General features: G+C 36.7%; 1 protein-coding gene across 1 annotated transcript; it reads right to left on the reverse strand.

The window, feature by feature from the left end:
• Positions 1 to 3,264: 3,264 nt before the first annotated feature.
• pyroxd2 (pyridine nucleotide-disulphide oxidoreductase domain 2) lies at positions 3,265 to 13,179 on the reverse strand. The gene is made up of 16 exons (XM_026944497.2): positions 13,012 to 13,179; positions 12,022 to 12,041; positions 11,846 to 11,939; positions 10,363 to 10,436; positions 8,981 to 9,136; positions 8,675 to 8,828; positions 8,402 to 8,463; positions 6,841 to 6,938; positions 6,621 to 6,762; positions 6,396 to 6,530; positions 6,215 to 6,287; positions 5,924 to 6,080; positions 4,583 to 4,737; positions 4,323 to 4,429; positions 4,011 to 4,131; positions 3,265 to 3,793 (listed from the first exon to the last, which is right to left on the reverse strand). Exons 1-16 carry the CDS (start codon positions 13,133 to 13,135, stop codon positions 3,723 to 3,725), a joined length of 1,743 nt encoding a protein of 580 aa, XP_026800298.1. The 5' UTR covers positions 13,136 to 13,179; the 3' UTR covers positions 3,265 to 3,722.
• Positions 13,180 to 21,155: the final 7,976 nt, after the last annotated feature.

The following is a 21,155-nucleotide window of genomic DNA, read 5'->3' on the forward strand; positions in this document are numbered from 1 at the left end:
GTACACAAATTTGATCTGCCTTTCTACATAGGGAAATGAAGATTACCAGCTTAGACATTTAGTGTCCGAATTCTAATCATCTTTGTGGACAGCAAGCAACAGAAGCCATATTTGCATCATTCAAATTATATGCTGAAAATGTTAGACATCCAGGATGATTTCAATATGAGTGCCACTTGCAAAGAAGTCCTGCAGGAATTACCTTTACAGTTTTATGTGGGAATCCTGTGTGGATTTTTTTTTAGAAGTGGCTACTTGGTGGTCATAAACTTGCTAGATATATTGGGATTATTTAAACAAAGCCTCCACATTGAAACACATTAAATATGTTTAATACAGAAATATTTGTGATGTGCTTAGCGATTCTGGTTGCTTTGTTTGATGCTGAATTTTTCTGAATTTGAATTTGTTTGAAGAATTTGTTTGAATTTGTTTGAAGATTTTTTTAAATTTTAATTTGTTTGATGCCGTATTTTAGTTATTCCCATGAAAAATGATCGATTGTCTGCCATGCTGACAGCACAGAGGGACCTTGCTAGCACAGTTATGGTGGTGTTTAATAGGAAAAGAAATCTCAAATCTCATAACACACATTTAAAATAAATTTTAAAATTTCATTACAAAATAAATCTTGGAGGCTGTTGAAGATCACATGACAGTTTTATAACTAACCCTGTAGATAATTATATAACATCAGATCAATGATTAAAATGCTTTACTCCCCTTCGAGAGACCGAACTAATTTCACTCATTTCCTCATCAAAATCATCAGCATGTATACTAGATCCCTTACCTACGTGTTTCTTCAAACAGATAATTCCAGAAGCAAGCAAACCTCTTCTAAAAATTAATCAGTTCTTCCCTAAGCACTGGCTATGTACCTAAAGCTTTTAAACTAGCAGTTATCAAACCCCTGATTAAAAAACTTGACCTGAACCCCTGTCAAATGTACAACTATAGGCCAATATCAAATCTACCCTTTATCTCCAAGATCCTAGAAAAGTTTGTAGCACAGCAGTTATGCTCATATCTACATAGGAATAACATCTATGAAATGTATCAGTCAGGATTTAGGCCTCATCATAGCACAGAGACAGCACAGGTTAAAGTGGTAAATGACCTACTACTGGCCTCTGATCAGGGTTGTGTTTCCTTGCTTGTGTTGCTTGACCTTAGTGCAGCTTTTGATACCATTGATCATACTATTCTCCTCGATAGACTAGAAAATGTTGTAGGCATTAAGGGAACAGCCCTCTCCTGGCTCAGATCTTATTTGACTGATTGTTATCAGTTTGTAGATGTAAGTGATGACTTCTCTACGCAAACTAAGGTAAATTTTGGTGTTCCACAAGGTTCTGTTTTAGGCCCACTGCTCTTTTCTTTACCTCTGGGCAAAATTATTTGTAAACATGGTATTATCTTCCACTGTTATGCTGATGACACAGAGTTGTATGTTTCAGCAAAACCAGATGACAGACACCAGCTTAATAAAGTTGAGGAATGTGTAAAGGGCATTAGACATTGGGTGCTTATTAACTTTCTTTTACTTAATTCTGACAAGACAGAAGTACTTGTACTAGGATCACATGCAGCTAGAAGTAAGCTTTCTGATTACATAATAACTATGGATGGCCTTTCTCTTTCATCATGTGCAGCATTAAAAGCCCTTGGTGTGATTATTGACTCCAGTCTTTCATTTGACTAGGATTACTAGGAAAGTTTTCTTTCATCTCAGAAAGATTGCTAAGATAAGAAATATAATTTCACTACACGATGTAGAAATATTAGTTCATACTTTTGTTACCTCTAGGTTGGATTATTGTAATGCCTTCTTATCTGGATGTTCCAGTAGGTGCATAAACAAGCTCCAGTTAGTCCAGAAAGAGTCCTTACTAGAACCAGAAAATATGACCACATCACTACAATCTTATCCACACTGCATTAGCTCCCAATCAGATTTTGTATTGATTATAAAATACTACTATTGACCTATAAAGCACTGAATGGTCTTGTACCTCAGTACCTGAGTGACCTTTTGGTCTTTTATGATCTGCCATGCCTACTTCGATCAAAAGGTGCTGGCCATTTGTTGGTACCTTAAATAATGAAGGCTATAGCAGGGGGTAGAGCTTTCTCTTACAAAGCCCCACAGTTATGGAACAGCCTTCCAATTAGTGTTTGTGGTTCAGACACAGTCTGAGTGTTTAAGTCTAGGCTGAAAACATATTTGTTTAGTCAAGCCTTTTGTGAATAGTTTTTTCTTAGGTAAAGTAGCAGATCTGGAGGGTTCACAGGCATAGAGTGTTGTGGTGAACTGGGATGTTTGGATGCTGTCCCCCCCAACCCCCGCCCATTAGTGGACAGTGGATAGGTTCAACAAACCAGACTTGTGAAAACTAATGAATTTACTTGTGAAAACTAATGAATTTACTGGTTGCACAATTGCACTATTTGTCCATGTAGTACACAGTTATAGAAGGGATTTATTTACAACTACACTATCCATTATCACCCAGATGAGGATGGGTTCCCTTATGAGTCTGGTTCCTCTCAAGGTTTCTTCCGCATATTGTCTCAGGGAGTTTTTCCTTGCCACTGTCGCCTCTGGCTTGCTCACTAGGGATAAATTCACACAATTACAATTTATTTTTAATGTATTTATTTCTATAAAGCTGCTTTGTGACAATTTTTAAAAGTGCTATACAAATAAAATTGAATTGAATTGAATTGACATGTTAATTATAAAGCTTAACATGTTATTTAGGGTGTTTTTTTTTTGCCTCTTACAAATGTAAATTTCTCCTTTTATCACAATTAGAGAAGAAGAAAAAAACACAGTAGGTGCTATGAAGTATTTTGTACAGCAAATTCTTCCATGTCAAGTCTAAACAGCCTCAGAGGAGCACTATATCATTTTAACTGATAGACAGCTTGAGAAGTTTTTAAATTCCAATGTCATTCATAGACTAGTAGTTCAAGTTGAAGGCAAACACAGGATACACCCTCTTGGTTAACTTAATTGTACTACACTTGTTTGAGTGCTTCAAACTTAAGGATTTTTACTGACTTGCCAAACAAGTTGTCAATTTCTAATGAATCAAATTGGCATAAAAGATTCCCTTTAAATTTCCATCATTTGTGTTGAAATACTGTAGAAATTAGAGCCCACTTAAGAAAGATCACATACTGTGTCAAAGACAGGGTGTGAGATAAAACAAGAAAACACTGCATTTTTATCACAAAAGAAATTCTTTGGAGATGATGTTCCATATTTTTGAACAGTCTTTAATTTTACAAAGTAGAGATGGCTGTTTTTATAGGCAATATGTTAACACTGTGCTTAAGAAAGAAATTCACCTCTTTAGACAGAATGATCAGAATTAACAATCCGAACTTAAAAATTATTTTTTTAAATATTATTTAATCATCAGACGTTAATCCATCATCCAGTAGAAATTAGTCAAAGCAGAACTTTTAGGAGTGTATGTGTGATATAAAATATAAGACGGCAGAAACAGACCAAGTGCTTTGAGAAAATGCTGGCATCATTATTATTGAGAGATAAGGCAATACTGTAGTAGTGGTTCCCAATGATTTTTTTAAATGATTTTTTTAATTTAACTCAAGGAATAATTTAATTTGGCTTATTTAGTTTCGGATCTCAGACAGCTATAACTTCTTTGTTGTGTGGAACTCCATGTGTGTCACACCCAGCTGACACTTCATCTGTGTTTAAAGTCAGCCAGGACAGTCAAGGCAGCATTCCAACCAGCAGCACCCATAACACCTCCACCTGCACAAAACAAACAGTACACAATGAGGGGTACACAGGATGTATATACAAGAGCAGTCAAGATAATTCATCAGTGAGATTGATTTTAATGATGTCTTCTTTGCAGTCTTAGGTTCTTGTTGACATTAAGGTGAATACTACTGTAGGTGATGGAATACTTTAAAACCAATGCAGGTTAAATTCAAAACTGAAGCATTTCAGATATTCAGTTACAGACCAGGATGGCTGCCGCTGCCACACAGGTACAGGCCTTTGACTGGTGTGCGGTAGTGTGCAATCGAGGGCAAAGGTCTTGCTAAGTAAAGCTGATCCAATGACATTGCACCATGGAAAATGTTCTGTGGTAAAATAACACAGCACAATATTACACAGCACAATGTTAAAATAAGGCAAGGACTTCTGACTGAAGCAAATCATTTTACTGTTGTCAAAGGGCAGCTCATGCAAAGCATGATGATATTCATCTTTTTAGCATTGCTGACAGGACAAAACTCATCAAGTGTTTTTAGTGGTAGTAAAATGGAAATACCCCTCCAGTGAGACCGAATTCCCTCTCCAGATCAGGAGGGGCCAGAATATCCTTGCCAACTACTGACTGCTTAAATCCAGGTGCATAACGTTCAACACAATCAAACACTACAAAGACAAAAAATTGAGAATAAAATCATCAACCCAAATCATCAAGTCAAAATTGTAGTCAACATAGAAAAAGTAAATGTACAGCATCGTTTGTAGTATGTAGTGATGTACAAAATGTGAAATATAGCCACCTGAAAACTAAATTCTAACCTGAATTTGCATAATTCTCTCTGTCCTCATCTGTCCATGCTCGTCCCCCTTCCAGCCAGTAAGGTGTATACTGTGTGAAAAAAGACACCACATGACAGCCAGGTGGGGCGAGAGTGGGATCCAGCACAGATGGTATAGTCATCTCGATCATAGGTCTGAGATTACAGGAATACTGCATTTCATTATCACTTTACATCAGATATATATAACATGAAATCATCCCCACAGATAAAACTATTCTGCATACATCAATTTCTCCAATGGTGTTGTTGTTCAATACATTTTTATCTTTGGTCTATTTGTGCAGTAAAACTCAGGTCCGCTCAGTGGCAGAATACATTTGACATTTTAACAAGCATGATTTGATTTTAATGAGCATGATTTGATTCACCATCAACTGTAGCATACTGGCTTTTTACATACCACAACATTTTATGGCCAGTAAATAGTAGATAAGATTTTGTGAATAAAGTTGAGAAGCAAGTCACAATATTATGAGAGCAGATTCTACTTTTCAGTGATATTTTAAGCCAAGTTTAGTTTTGGAGCTAAGTATCTGAGCAATTAAAATGCTTAAAATGGTAAATCTGTCTTAAGAGCAATCATATATACATGTTTGGCACTTTCAAGAGAATGCTTCATTTAGCTGCAGAAGCTGTGCATTATGTCATTAATAATAACAGCATGTTGAGGCAAAAACCCTTCATGTGTAAAAGAGAGTTTGCATGTGTGTGTGTGTGTGTGTGTGTGTGTGTGTGTGTCTGTGTATTGATATTATCTGTCATTGTTGTGTTGCCTTTTGCCTTGCATTGCCCTTTTTCTCAAAAATCAAGGCTTGATGACAGTCAACATTTTAAATGAGATCTTTTACATTTTAAATGAGATCAAATCTCGTCTTATGTTTGGAGTACAAAGATATTGGTATCATCAGGAAGCTGAGGCTTTGTTCTTTACAGCAGTGTGTAAAACACAGAAAGTGATTCTGGTTCAAAGTGACTTAAAATGATATGAATGTTACAAAGGATGCAAATTAACTGCAACTTCTAAAACATCTGATGGCAAGCAATTGTACAGAAAACTGTCATTTCAGGTGCTCATTAGAGTTGTGGTTACAGTGGTTCAGAGTGTGCTAAGCACGGCGGCTATAACATGCAAATATCATTCTATGGTGCGTAAGCACTATGAAAATAAGGAAATGGACAGGAGGATTTCATTTACTGATTGAGATTTGTAGTCATTTGCTGCATTATGTTTAAATTAAACCCAGCTGCACTCTTAATTCTTTACTTTATTTTTAATAAATAATTCAAATTTAATGCTATCATGCTCCAATTTGCCAACCTTGAGGATGGGCGTCCTTGCTGGCCCTCCCTATATGCTGACTCTAATATCTCCACACTCTCACAGTTCAGGTGAATGGAACACTGGTGATGTGGCCCTGGTTTTCCATCAGCTGTATTAGGGGCAGCCAAGAAATTTGGCAATTTGTCCACAGCCACTGTAAATTTACAAATACGACAGACAAAAGCACTGTAACTTAATAGTTTGCTTTGAAGTCTTCTTATATTGACAGATAATGCAAGAGAATACTTGTACTGTGAGGGTCCAAGGATTGGACGAGGAGGAACATACCATTAATTTTGGTGACAGGAGAGGTATAATCAATCTGATCAATAGCACTAATAAACTTCGAAGGAAGTGCATCCTATAAGCAGACAAGGATTACATGAAAAAAAAAAACAGTGTTCTTTGTTAGGCATGTTTGTTAAAGTTTACTTCTAGTGAAACTAGCAGTATTTTTTAAAGCTATTACCTGTGGAGTAAGATGTTTGAAGGTTACATAGGGGGTAGCATTGGACAAAACCACTTTACTGTGAACTTCAGTCCCATCTGTTAGCACAACACCATTGGCAATATGACCTGGTCCAATCAGAACTTGACTAACCTCCTAAAAATACAAATGTAACTCCAATACCCAGCCACAAAACAGCCTACAAAGCACTAAAAAGGGGCACAGAGACTCACTTCAAATCCTCACCTTTTCAGTAAAGATATCTGCTCCAAGGGAGCATGCAGAGTTAGCAGTGGACTTGGAGACACCACCCATGCCCCCTTCCACATAACCCCAGGCCCCCATCTCCTTTTCTAGCTCACCCATTATGTGGTGCAAGAGGACATACCTGCATTACATTGTGCATTAGAAGAAAGCAAACAAACCTTGATACAAAGTGAAAGGCCTTAAAGCAGCATACTCCTACCCACTACCCGGGTTGTTAGGGCTCGTATTAGCTCCTATCACGGAGTCAGTGGCTAACGTTGCTTGCAGTGGCTCAGACTCAAACCAGTGATTTAAAACCTGTGGATGATCAGAAAAACAATGAAGTAGATAACAGTATAGTTTGTTTAATTAATTAGCAATAGTGATTGGTACCAAATCCTGAAAAACAGGCCTCTACCTGATCCCATTTACAAACCTATACATAATAATACCTAACAAATAAAACAGTGCCGTGCGCAAGTATTCACCCCCTTGAACATTTCCACATTTTGTACTCTGTAAAAAATGTCCATGTAATTTACAGTGAAATACTGTTAAACAGCAACTGTAAAAAACTGTAAATGGGGAAAAAAAGGTATCCAAAACATCAAAACACCATAAATAGTAATAGAAATCAGTCCTGTTATATTTACTGTAACAATTTGTAAACCTAAACCAATTTTGTTGTATACAATACTGTTTACCTTCAGAAGTAAAGGTGAAATACCATCATGTGTTAAACAAACGTTTACCTTCAATTTTATATGCCTAGACTGTTAGATATATAGACTTTACTTGTAATTCATGAAAGAAATACCATACAATAAAAAAACAACTATATACGACTATTAATTTGTCCAAAAAGAGAGATTTGTTATTTAAATAATACTACATTACAACAGAAGGCTGTCAAACGACCCTTCTTTTTTTAGTGCAAAGGTCCGTCAGGGCTGTGTGTGTGTGTGTGTGTGTGTGTGTGAGAGAGAGAGAGAGAGAGAGAGAGAGAGAGAATGATTGAGATATTCACAACCAGCACTGTAATGGGCCAGTATGGGTGCATGTTTTCATTCTAACCCAGCAGGAGCCACACCTGATTCCACCTGTTTAATCAGCTGATCTTCTGTTTCAAGGGAATATCATATGTGCCTCCTGCAGGCCTTTTTGAGTATTTTTGTTTTGGAGGGTTTTTTCCCTAAAATCATAACAAATATAAAACATAAACTGATAATTGTTTTTTAGATCTTGATGAACCTTTACTATTTTAAAATAAATGATGTACTGCAAAGTATTTCCTTTAAGCAAAAATGGTTGGTTTATTGTAGTTATAATGAATAAACTTTGTATTTATCACTAGATACTAGCTACTAATACTAATGATGAAGAACTCTTATTACCTGATACTGATTGTATCAGTGCATCTTTCTGGCAAGTACACCTTTTACACACATAGGCTATACATGCATAATTTTCTGTAGCACTTTACAGACTGTATTCAGTGGTTATTTTTCATTTAACCATTATATTTTGTTTTGTTTCTCTTTGTTCTCCATTGCTATGATCCAGGAATAACCACTTCCTGGTGGCAGAAGATTAGCTACTGGCTTTGGGAGATAACCACGTAAGCACTTGAGGCTATGCACCCTTTTTTTTATATATATATATATATATATCCAGATCTTTCTTTCACTATTTATGGTGACTTTTGTCTTGCTTGATTAAAAATATATATTTATGAACTATACACTTTTTGAACCAATGAACACATTTAAGAATTGACTGACCTTCATTGCAGGAGCAGTTATTAGTTCATAGAAGTCTGGTATGTTTTTTCCCAATTTCAGCCCTAACAAACAGATATATAATAGAAAATCTTTAATCTATATCAGGCAAAACAATAGTTGTGTAAATGATTGAAAGCTAGATTTATGACACATTTGGAATCCTAATTTGTAATGTGATGCTTCAACAAGTTACCTGTAAGTTGTATTTATGGCTTATAAATACCTAATAGAATTTACTTTCAGTTTCACTTATTAAAAATTCAGATGGTATACCAGATTTTACTAAGGGTTTCAAACTCTTCAATGCTGCTATTCTTTTCCTCAAGGACCCTTCAGTAATTCCTGGGACGTCTACAGGTGGTGCATCAAGGAGTGGGTGAATTGCACAGGCCAGCTTCTCCAAATGTGCAACATACTCAGGGTAAGCCTTTTGGCAAAAGACATTTATAATGTTTAGACATTCTGCATAACTTTCAGACTCAATATCGAATATGCAAATCATAATGGTTGTATGAATTACAACACAAGACCACACAAAAGGCATGCATGATAAATTATTAATGATCACTGGGTATAAACCTTTGCATCTTTCTCTGAGAATTTTCCAATCTCTTTCTGATTCTTTGCCAGATTATTGCCTAGTAAAAGAGAGCGAGGGGGCCGCCCCCTGACCCCTTCCTCCAGCATGGGGGTAAACGCATGGGGATCCCTCTTGTACACCTTCAGCCCATGTTTCTGCACAGTTTGAAGGGGAAGAAAAGCATCAGTCAACATTTTTCTCACCCGTTTTCCTTCTACATAATTGACTGGAGATCCATTTAATGTCCATCCAAACCCATATTAGAATTTCTCTAACAATTAACCTTTTAACATCAAACCATTTATTTAAAAAAAAATTCCCTCTATGTTCTATCCTACGTTCAGACAGGCCAGAAAAACCGTAGTGTTGATTTCACAGTGGAGAAAATTTATTTACTGGCATTCACAAATAATACAAGAGATATATTTATATGTGTGGTGGTCTGGGAAAACGAGTCAGATGTTGCTGTGTTCAAACAGTCAAGAATTACAAAATTGGGTTTTGCTTGCTGTAATGTACTTTGATCCCTCTTCTTTAGGAACCCATAACTATTTTTCACCAAAATGACCTGTAGGGTTTTTTTTCCTAATATTGCTTATGCTATCTTCCTGCAAAGATGATGTTAGATAAGAAGACAATTTAACAAATGTGGTTGTAGAAATAGGTGTGTCTCAGGTGATAAAACTACAGAGAATGATGTGCATGATGGTGATAAAGTGACTGCACATTTCCCAACTGTAACTAATGTAATTGTATGTTATAATGTAGATTAGGTTGCAATCTAGATTACAGATCTAGAGAGTTAGGCAAGCATTTGCTTTCTATAACCTGTCAGCTCAGGATCATTTTATAATTTAGACATAATTTAGAGATGACAATTATTAAGGACAGTTAAAATTGTTTATAAATTAAATATAAGGATTTCTAATAATCTGTTAGTGTTGTTTTTGTGTGTTGTGTGCCCTTTTTATGTAAAATATATTCTATTGTTATTAAATCATAACTTATGGCTGATACAAAGATATACATAGATTTCATGGTTCATTTCATTGTTTCCTTCTTATAATACATAGGCCTATGTCTTATTTATTACATATTAAATGCAATGAATTCAATACATAGTAGTTACTGTTAGACAGTCAGGATTTTGGTGTCTTTCAGTGGAATTTGAATGGAATCTTTTAATGCTTTTTTATCACCTTTTTCACTTTTGGAGGTACCTAGACATTAAAACGCTATCATTTTACTTCTGGTTAAGATACATACAAAAGAGAAACATATTACAGTACAGTGGAACTTGCAGTTTTCAGAACTATATAGATAATTTTAAAAAAGTGAGGCTGTCAGACATCTGAAATTAAATATTAAGCAAATACTACACCTTCAGCTCCAGATCCTGATATATGTGAGGACGCAGTAAACTGAGGAGATAGGAGGCCCGGGAAAAATGGAAACCTAGGAAGTGTTGAGAAAATATAAATATCAGTGTAGAGCAACACTTCATGTATGAATTTAGAAAGAATTTACAATCTATGCGTTGAGGTATTGCGAATGCTGATCGTGACATGTCTAAACAAAAGTCCAAAATACATATTCCTCTTTTTGTGCTACTGGCCATCTACAAAACATAAAACTTTGGGCTGCCATGTAGAAAGAACTTTCCCTACCCAGTGAACTGTTACAACATAACAGTATGCTAATATCACACCCTATTAAATACCAAATAAGAAACAAAGTCACCCTCTGGCTTCAGAACAACTTTAATCCATCTTGAAATGTTGTCATACAAGTAGTGAATTATGTGTAGTGGTATGCTAGGTTATTCTCTAATTATGTGAAAGATGAAAGTGGTGGAAGTATGTATACCACAGCAAGCTAAAAAGCCCCATGAAGCTGTGGATTCATAAGCATCAATGCCACAGAGTTTGTTAGAAAACATACCTAAACAAACAGCATCAGGAAAACCAAGAAGCTGTCAAAACAAGTGTGGGACACAGCTCTGGAAATGGAAAGAATATGGCACAACCGCAGCTCTGTCTAGAGGAGGCCTTCCACCAACATTAATCAGAGTAGCAAGCCAGTATATAAAGAAGGGCTGGCCCAAAGTCTGAAGGTGGAATTGTAAATTAAAAAGAATTCAGGTTATACTATTTTTGTAAACTGACTTATTTTGCTATTTTTAGCAAACACTGTACATGTACTGATGGTATTACTGACACAAATTATGTCTGTTGAGGTGAGTGTGTGGTCATTTAGACATAGCTTGCATGATGTGAAACTGGTAGCAATAAACTTCCCTTATTTGTTAGTAATATTAGACTTGCAGCTCCAGTGCAAACCTAAAGAAGTAAACTTCTTTGGAGGTTAGGAGGTGATCAGCAACATTTGGGGTAAGGGGAAAATTGTATGTATTTTATCTTTGGCCAAACTGCTGGGCAGTAGTATTGAAACTATGGGGAGGGTACAGCAGAACTGATAGGGTGTATGCAGAATGGATTTTAGGCTTAACTTTTTTGACCATTTAACCACTGTTAAGTCTGCATTTAGTATAGAAACATGTAAAATGTACTTGCAGAGTGTGTACAGAAGAGTGCATGCACAACAGTTTTCTTACCATCATTAACAAAAGTCTGGTAGGAGGAATTGGGAAGCACAAAACTTTAAAAAGCAACAATAAATGCCTATAAAAATAAATTCTCAGTTAGAATATAGAATATTTACATAGTTATTGTCAGTGGAGAGGTTCAGTAATTTTGTGTGATTTGTGCCATATGCTTTGTATTTTGTGCTCTTACATTTCATATAGTTAAAAGAAGTGGTATTTTTGTTGGACTTTTCACAAACTGCAGAAACTTTGTACCCACCTGGAATGATCTCTTCAGTCACTGCAGCTCCACCAAGTACACTTCTGCGCTCTAGAACTGCTGTTTTTAAGCCTCCCTTCTGCAAATATGCAGACTGTAGAACAAGGGTCATGTTTCTCCACAGTGCAGGCAAAGCTCATGTTTTATAAGTTACATTTTCACCAACAGCTACTTACAGCAATCAGTCCATTGTGCCCTAAGTAAAGAACAGAAAGTTAGGGATAGTGCATTAGACCAGATTAGAGACAGCATGAGTCCTCTGATCAGCAGCTTATTCATTTGCTGTGCTTTCAGGGGTGGGTTTCCCAAAATGCTAAGTACTTCATGATCTCATTCGTAGTAAATAATATATTAATATTTTAAAAATAAATACTACTAACCCTTCGTAACTAATGTACAATGAGTAACCTGATGTATTCGTTATTCAATAGTACGATACGTTGTTGGCACTGATTACTCTTTAAAAAGCGCCAGTTACAACCCATGCGCGTGAGCAGTTTTCGTGGTGTAGTGGTTTAATACTATGGTCCGGCATTTTTACAGTATTTGCGTTTCAGGTTCGAGCCTCAGCTCATTTTACTAAAACAAATGAAGCAAACGCCATTTAAAACTGTGTTCGTGAAAATTAATTCACATGAATCCAAAAAGTGAATAAAAGCGAAAAAGATTAATTTATGTTGCAGTAACATTTCATGAAGCGCTATACACATTTGAATCATTGAACTTTTTTTAACTTAGCTTTTGTACTCCATTTATTGATTGTATTGTACACTGAAAAAAAAATCATTACATTTATTTAATTCAAATATGTCCACAGGTTCCACCCGAATGAACTGATTTGTATTAACACAGTTTGGGTTTGTTAACCAACATGTTGTGGTTCTGTGTATTCAGCAAAACCCTGGAATAAAATTAAACTCCACCTAGTTACCTAAGCGCTGGCTCGAACCCATGATCCTCAGAATGAGAAACAGGAATATCAACCATTAACACACCCACAGAATACATCAGTTAATGGGACACTACTCAGAGTTAACATATGCCCTTCTTTCCCCTACAGCTCTTCCAAACAAATGCAATGATCAGTGCATGGAGCTCAGTGCATGGAGCTCAGTGCATGGAGCTCGCACCCGCAGCCAGGCGCTACACTGGAGTACACTGCCTACCTCCACCGATTATAAGCGCGTCGTACTGGGACTTGAGCGCGGTGCTGTGGCTGGACCTCCACCCCGTTCCCACAGTGTTAAACGCTGCTGTCCGAAAGTGACAAGCTCGCAGAGCTACAGCCATCGCCGTAACCAGAGATCTCTCAAACTGACCTTCAGCTGCACACTTACTGCACTGACTCCACCCCCACGCAGGGAGAGAACTCAGTATTAACCCACTACAAAATCATTTAGAGCTAATAATGTACATGTATGATAAGAATAAGCTGTAATTTGTAATAATTTGTTGTAGTAGCGTTCTAAAGCTTTAAAAATATACCATGTAAGTTATATATATATATATATATATATATATATATATATATATATGTATGTATGTATATGTATAGAGAGAGAGAGAGAGTACATGTATATATATATATATATATATATATATATAGAGAGAGAGAGAGAGAGAGAGAGAGAGAGCACAGCAGCTGTCCAAGCATACTGGCACCTAAAGGAGTTTTATAGCAGTAGTAGTCAAAGTCGTTGGGAAATCACAACTCGCCATGACCAAAGGGATTGGGTATATTTATTACTGAGCTCTTATAGTCATTAGCAGGGGTGAATTTAGTGATTTGGAGGCCCTGGGGGAAAAGTATGAAAGTATGGGGCCCTAGTCCATGTTTTAATATCGATATTTATACTTTTAGCATACATTATTTAGCAGTAATAGTTAAAATGTATATAATTTGAATTTTTCTGGGGCTCTTGGCTTCTGGGGGCCTACCTTTGCTTAGTGCTAAGTCCGCCTCTAGTCATTAGCCTGTTTGACTGATCACATGAATCCAATAGGTTAAATCCAAACCTCAATAACTCAAATAGCTATATATATTAAACTGAGAAATGGGCATTAAATCAATTAGGCACAGGCTCTTCAGCATGTCACTGGTGGAGGCAGCTCCTCCCGGAAATATCTCCTCAATCTTCACCACTGCCTCAACCTTGGACTCAGTGCCCCCTGAGATACTTACACCTGTCAGATGAAAGAAACCACTATATATAAACAACTTAATCTTCAAACTGAATTACATTTACTGTTACTCCTAAATTATCCTAACCTTGCAATAAATGTTATTTGGAAATATAAGGCCTATAAATAATGTCAATTAATGACCTACTTAATGAGTTCTGTTAAATGGAAAGTTGAGGAATAAAATGTTCTTTGGCTCCAATAAATAGCCAAATTCTTATTGGGCACATTTAAATAATGCTTGTATAATGGGATTGTGTTCATAAAACTGTACTGAGGGGGTTTACACTTAAAGGGGTTGCAGAGAGTTTTTTTTTAATAGAACAGAATAGAACAGAATAGAACAGAATAGAATAGAACAGAATAGAACAGAATAGAATAGAATCCATACACAAATTCTATACACAAAGAAGAAAAAAAGAACATAATATGAAGTTTTAAAAAGCTGAAAAATAAACGTGCAGTAATTTGTACAGTACATTCATTTGTAATTATTAATTTCATTAACACTCAAATAATTTGCATTCACAGTGTTTATAAAGATAGTACAAGAATTGTATTCCAAAAAAAAAACCAAACAAACAAAAAAAAAAACTTATGCTTTAAAGTGTCCAGCCAATAATCATTATTATTGGACGTTAAGGTGTCCTTCTGCAGTGTGTCCACTAGGTGGCAGTGCGGTTTAAAAAAGAGATAAACAAGAAGAGGTCTTAACCTCTGGACACACTGCAGCTCTATATTTTCAGGACATTATTATAAGGCTTAAATATTCACAGGAATGAAGATTTCAGCAGAAAATGCACAAAAACATGGAACTCTCTGTTGTTCTTATGTATTTTAATTCTACATATTTTATTATTTTTATTTGTATTGTTTTTTCTTAAATTGACTTTTTTTCCCATGCATCTGTATGGTTCTGTTTACTGTTTACACTGTTTGATTTATCTACATACACTGTCAAACTACATTTTATGTGTAGAAAGTGCTATAGTAACTATTTATTATTATTATTATTATTATTATTATTATTATTATTATTATTGTTGTTGTTGTTGTTGTTGTTGTTGCTGTTGTTGTTGTTGTGAGTGATGTAGTATTGGAAATCAAATCTTAATGACCTGATGTCTGAGATGTAGCTAGTTAAAACATTAACAATGGCTCATACTTCATTTTGAATTATTTCAAACTAAATCACATTAATAACTTCTTGTTACATTAGTAGAAAGTGAAGCAGTGTTGTAATGACTTTCAATATATTCCATGAGAAGAGTGCTTGTGAGAGGGTCCACTCTGCCAACGGAAATCATCTTGTCTGAAGAGCCGGCCGTAAGAGTCCATAAGTGCTTCCACATCTGTGTTAAATGAGATAAGAGGTAATATATCAAAGCCATACTGATGTGACTGTATACAGCTTTTAGAAGCAGCACCTTAAAACAGGATATTAGTGGTCTGCAGCATTTCGCTCAAGTAACAGAAAATAATCAAACATTGGAAGTGGTGGTGGAGAGGAGTAAATCAATTAAGTTTGGCTTTAATCTACATCATATAAATTGCTCTGAAACAGAATACAATATCCTTTAACTTCCACTTGTTTTGCTTATGCTGTGAAAAACAACTCCAATTTTTTTTTTTATTGATTCTGATGCTCCCAGGGAGAAGAATGAAGCAGACCTCAATTAACCATATTGAGTTTCGCAACACCTCTATCAGTGTACATAATAAGGGAATTAGGGACATGGAAGAAAGATCACCCTCCATACCTCCTGGCTTATCTTTCCTTAAAGGAATGCATCTGGCCAACACATAATCAACATTAATTAGATCAAGTCTGGGAAATTTTCTTCTTGTAAGCAAAAATTAACACTTCATTCCCTTGGTCGGCAGAAATTCAACACTCCAGCTTTAACAGCAAGAGTAAATCAAAACTTACATCATTTGAAAATGACCCCACTTCAAACCAGATTAGTGTAGCTCATTACTGAGCAATTCAGATAATTTCCAGCTGAAACAACAGAGAAGAAACACTAATTATGGATTTTTAGGCTACTGGCGATCAGCTAGTGATCTTATAAGAACTTCTTAATACCTGTTCAGTGTGTAACCAGAGCTTGGTAATGAGTGTGAGTATTATAATGCAAAATTATGGGACATTTTTCATCCAGTGGTTAATCTGTGGCTATATTTTAGTTTTGGTACAAATCCTTTGTCATTATGTTCACATGCAGTATTTATGTTCCATTATTTTTCACCATGTCCACACACATTATATTGCATATCTGTTATTTTTTTTCTTCAAATTACTTGCTTGTTAAACACAATGCTATAGTAATTATTGATAATATGTTTAGTTTTTTGTTTTTGTTATTTTTTTAGTCTGTTTTTATAACCAAAGACATGTCCATACGACTACCACAGAATTAAAACTTTTCATCCCAACTCTGACCTCAAAACTCTGAGAGTTTATTATATTGATGCAATTTATAGGGACTTAATAAATCATATCTAGCCCATGCTGATTTAAATATTGTTGTGTTCTAGGTAGTTTGATCAAATCCATTCAGCATCTTAGAGCATGTATGAAGCCAATATGGTGATGTTATTATGTGGCGCATTGTCACAGTATAGCCAAGCTGTTAACAGGAAAACTGTGGTTAGATGGTAATTTTTGTGCATGCCTTTAGAAACCAAGCTAAAAAATAAGCATCAGCAGTACTGCTCTCGCCTCAGCAGGTGTCCAGTCATTGAACTTGGCCATTTATGATATACCATTACATTTCCCTTATCCAGAGCAAGTTAGAGTCTAATCATGGTACTCAAGTACTCTTCTTGATACAGCAGCACCTTTTGTTTTTTTAGAGTGTGGTGTTAGCATTTTAGACTGACCTGTTGCCCCTAGGCCATTCAACGGTTTAATAACCATGTTATAACACTATAAACTATATAGAATCTGTTCTGAGACAATTTTCAGCTGAACACCATTGCTGTGATCCGTTATGTAAAGCTGACCATTTAAACCGGATGCATTTACATACCTGTCCAGGAGCAAAACTGCTAATTCTGCTTCCAACTTTATCCCCTTCTCTAGTAATTAATTTCTACATCATGGAAAAGTACTACCAATGTTTATTCTAGTTTTACTACATTTCTTGTTTTTGGAAGCACAGTGTGTTTTTTGCTCAATGTAAAGGTATCTGACCATGTTTTCTTCTGAACAGACTGAGTTGGGAGCGGAGTGAAGGGGCGTTGGTGGCATGTCTTTAAAATGATAGACAGGAGGCCCATGTAAAAGCAGACAAGCAGTCTGGACCAAACTGCAGTTTTCCAAACTGGTTTTCTCAGCCATGTAATACACTTGTGCTGATGATATTGCTTAAGTATTTATTTTTTGTCATTTTCTATGTATCATTTACGGCATTTGACAGACTCCATTATCCAGAGTGACTTACAGAAGTGCTTTGAAGTCTCTATCAATAAATACATCCTGATACTGGTTCACTAGGTCATGGACTAAGTCTAAAAACCCTGTTGGGAGGTAATACAGCAGGAAAAGCACACAGGCAACACATCTTTTAAGTAAAGTGCTAATTTAAGTACTTCAGGAAGAGGTAAGTCTTTAGACGCTGTTTGATGACTGCCAGTGACTCAGCTGTTCGGACATCTAGGGTAATTTCAGTCCACCACCTAGGTGCCAGAACAGAGAAGTGTCTTGATGCAGGCTTTCCTTGTACACTGAGAAATGGTGGGACCAGTCGAGCAGTTCTAGAGGAACGGAGGGAATGTGGTGCACTGCGGGGTGTGATAAGTGCTTTAAGGTAGGTGGGCGCTGTCCATTTTTGGCTTTGTAGGCAAGCATCAGTGTTTTAAATCTGATGCAGCAGCTTAAAGAATGCCAGTGAAGGGAGTGTAGTGTGTGGGAGAACTTAGGCAGGTAGAAAAGAAGTGCAGCTGCATTCGGGATCAGCTGCAGAGGTCGAATGGCACTCAGAGGCAGACCTGCCAGGAGCGAGTTGCAGCAGTCCAGTCTCAAAATGACAAAGGACTGAACAAGCATCTGAGTGGCCTGTGTGGGTAGAAATGCACGAATCTATTTTCCGGGTTATTTGTATGAGTCTTTTAACAGCAGCTCTCTCCGAAGGATTTTTCAGATTCGCTGGCCTGTCACAATCAACAACCAAGAATTATGGCAGCGAACCCAACGGCAGCCTGCAGAAGATAATATCTTCCAGAGATGCTGGAGATGGATCGGCCACACTCTCCAGATGTCCGCTCACAGCATTACAAGGCAAGTGCTCACCTGGAACCTGCAGGGAAAAAGGAGAAGGGGCTGGCCAAGAAACACCTGGTGCCATGCCATAGATGCAGATTTGAAGAGAACAGGCCACACCTGGAGACAGCTGGAGCAACTGGCCCAGGATCAGGATGCATGGAGAGCACTTGCCGGTGACCTATGACCCAGCAGGGGCCACAGGCGATGATGAGGATTTGTATTAGTAAAAAAAAAACTTAATTAATTAATTAATTAATAATAAATGGAACATTCCTCTAATGGGTTTTCTTCCTGGGTTATCTTAGTTTTTTTACCACTTCTTTTTGTTGTTATCTGTTTGCAATAAAACAGAACTAGATTCACTTCCTGATTCTCTTTAGCTTTCATTTAAGCCTCCAGCACAGTGGTGATACCAGAATAAAGTTTGTACCATTTATGTTTTGCAACTGCAGCTGCATTGCATTATACAATAGCCTATAGAAATCCTAGCTTCCACATTAGTCACTGTTGTTAACTTCTTTAATACATAGACTCCTCTGTCACATTAGCAGGGGAGAGAGTCACTCATAAACCAATGCAAGTCGATGAAAAGATGCAGCTGTACCGTGATAAAATCGTCTGTAACTTGCTTTATGGTCCACTGATTCCACTGCTTTATGGTCCACTGGATCAGTTTTCTTTGTTACAGACGTCATACATGTCTGCTGTTTATAGCAGATGATGTAAATGTAAATTTATGTGCACTGTAAATTTAAAGCAGTGAGATGTTGGCTAATGTAAACATACAGTAGGACAGAAATGATCAAAAACCAAGACCTGCATGCCTTGAGCAAGTGTTTTACTGCTAATGATATTTTTAAATCTACTACCACTTAATAAAAACAGCTATAGTAACAGCCTAATAATAATAAAGGAGGCTAGAGAGCCCAATTATAACTGGAATCAATAACTGGATTACATAAAATCATAAAGTATAAGCTTCATTTAAAAAAATACCTTTACAACAACATACTCATTATAAATTGATAATAACATAATGTAGGTGAAATCTAATATGGCCACAAGCCAGCAGTGCCTCACCAAGCAGCAAATCTAGGGACTTTCTCAGCAGACATTAGCGACTGTCCTGCCCTTCGAGAACACTGGTGCTGATTACAGGAGTTGCGAGAGCAGGTTTGGCCAATCCTGTGTGTAAAGCCTGACTCAGTTGCGCTCTTCACATCACCATTATCACTTATCACCATTGTTCTCATCAAAGTCAAAGCGGCATCTAGATTTTTCTTTTTTTTACTTATACGCTACATACACTCACATAGCACTTTATTAGGAACACTATACCAATACTGGCTAGGGCCTCCCTTTGCTCTCAAAACAGCCTCAATTTTTCGTGGCATGGATTCCACAATGTATTGGAAACATTCTGTCGAGATTCATGTTGACATGACTGCATCATGCAATTCCTGCAGATTTTTCAGGTGCACTTTCATGCTGCGAATCTCCCATGATACCACATCCCAAAGGTGTTCTACTGGATTCAGATTCGGTGAGTGGGAAGGCCATTGAAGAACACTGAACTCATTGTAATGTTCAGGAAACCAGTTTGAGAAGACTTTTGCTTTGTGACATGGTGTATTGTATGAAGGGATGCACATGGTCATCAACAGTACTCAAATAGGCTGTGGCATTCAAGAGATGATTGATTGGTATTAATGGGCCCAAAGTGTACCAAGAAAACATTCCTCACACCATTACACCACCTTCACCAGCCTGGACTGTTGACACAAGGCAGGTTGGGTCCATGGATTCATGCTGTTGGCACCAAATTCTGACCCTACCATCTGTGTGCCTCAGCAGAAATTGAGATTCATCAGACCAGGCTACATTTTTCCAGTCTTCAACTGTCCAGTTTTGGTGAGTTTGTGCCCACTGAGGCCTCAGATTTTCTTCTTGGCTGACAGAAGTGGAACCTGACGTGGTCTTCTGCTGTAGTAGCCCATCCACCTCTGCATTCTGAGATACTTTTCTGCTCACCACAATTTTACAGAGTGGTTATTTGAGTTACTGTAGCCTTTCTGTCAGCTGAGTTACTGTAGCCTTTCTGTCAGTGGCCATTCTCCACTGACCTCTCTCATCAACAAGGCATTTTCGCCCGCATAACTGCGACTCACTGGATGATTTTTCTTAATTGCACAATTCTGAGTAAACTCTAGAGACTGTTGTGCATGAAAGGGAGATCAGCAGTTATAGAAATACTCAAACCAGCCTGCCTGCACGATCACGCCACAGTCAAAATCACTGAGATCACATTTTTTTCCCCATTCTGATGGTTGATGTGAACATCACCCGAAGCTGTGGGCCCTTATTCCTTATGTTATGCATTGCACTGCTGCCACATGATTGGCTGATTAGATAATTGCATAAATGCATAGGTGTACAGGTGTTCCTAATAAAATGCTCACTGAGTGTCCATGAATAGAAAAAAATTATCCACCTAACATCATTTATAGATATAGCTTTTCATATCTATTTAAGATGCTTTTTTTTTTTCGCTATTTTTGGTATATAAATTATTTATAGGAGTTAATAATGTGATCTATTTTTTATAAAAGAACATGACAACTTAGGGGTGGGTTTATTACATTTTTGTTTATGAATATGATATTTTGCATAAAATATTTTGCACAACACAGTTACAACATTTTTTTCCATAAGATAATATAAGGGTGAATGAGTAATTAGTAGATGAAAAATTAAATGTATGGCAGGCTAAATGTTTACAGAAAGAAATGTTGCATTAAAAAAAATCTCATCAGTATGTAATTACTGAGTAATGAGTTTACAGGGCACATAGTATGAAGAAGA

This window comes from Pangasianodon hypophthalmus, chromosome 3 (assembly GCF_027358585.1).
Source record: "Pangasianodon hypophthalmus isolate fPanHyp1 chromosome 3, fPanHyp1.pri, whole genome shotgun sequence".
NCBI lineage: Eukaryota > Metazoa > Chordata > Actinopteri > Siluriformes > Pangasiidae > Pangasianodon > Pangasianodon hypophthalmus.

Excerpts from the sequence above, each read along its gene's own strand:
- pyroxd2 (XM_026944497.2), bottom strand. The coding sequence starts at position 13,135 with ATGGCTGTAGCTCTGCGAGCTTGTCACTTTCGGACAGCAGCGTTTAAC. Across the intron at positions 6,531-6,620 it reads CAGATATCTTTACTGAAAAG|GAGGTTAGTCAAGTTCTGAT; the intron begins GTGAGGATTTGA and ends TTGTATTTTTAG. Across the intron at positions 4,132-4,322 it reads AATTCGGTCTCACTGGAGGG|AACATTTTCCATGGTGCAAT; the intron begins GTATTTCCATTT and ends ATTTTACCACAG.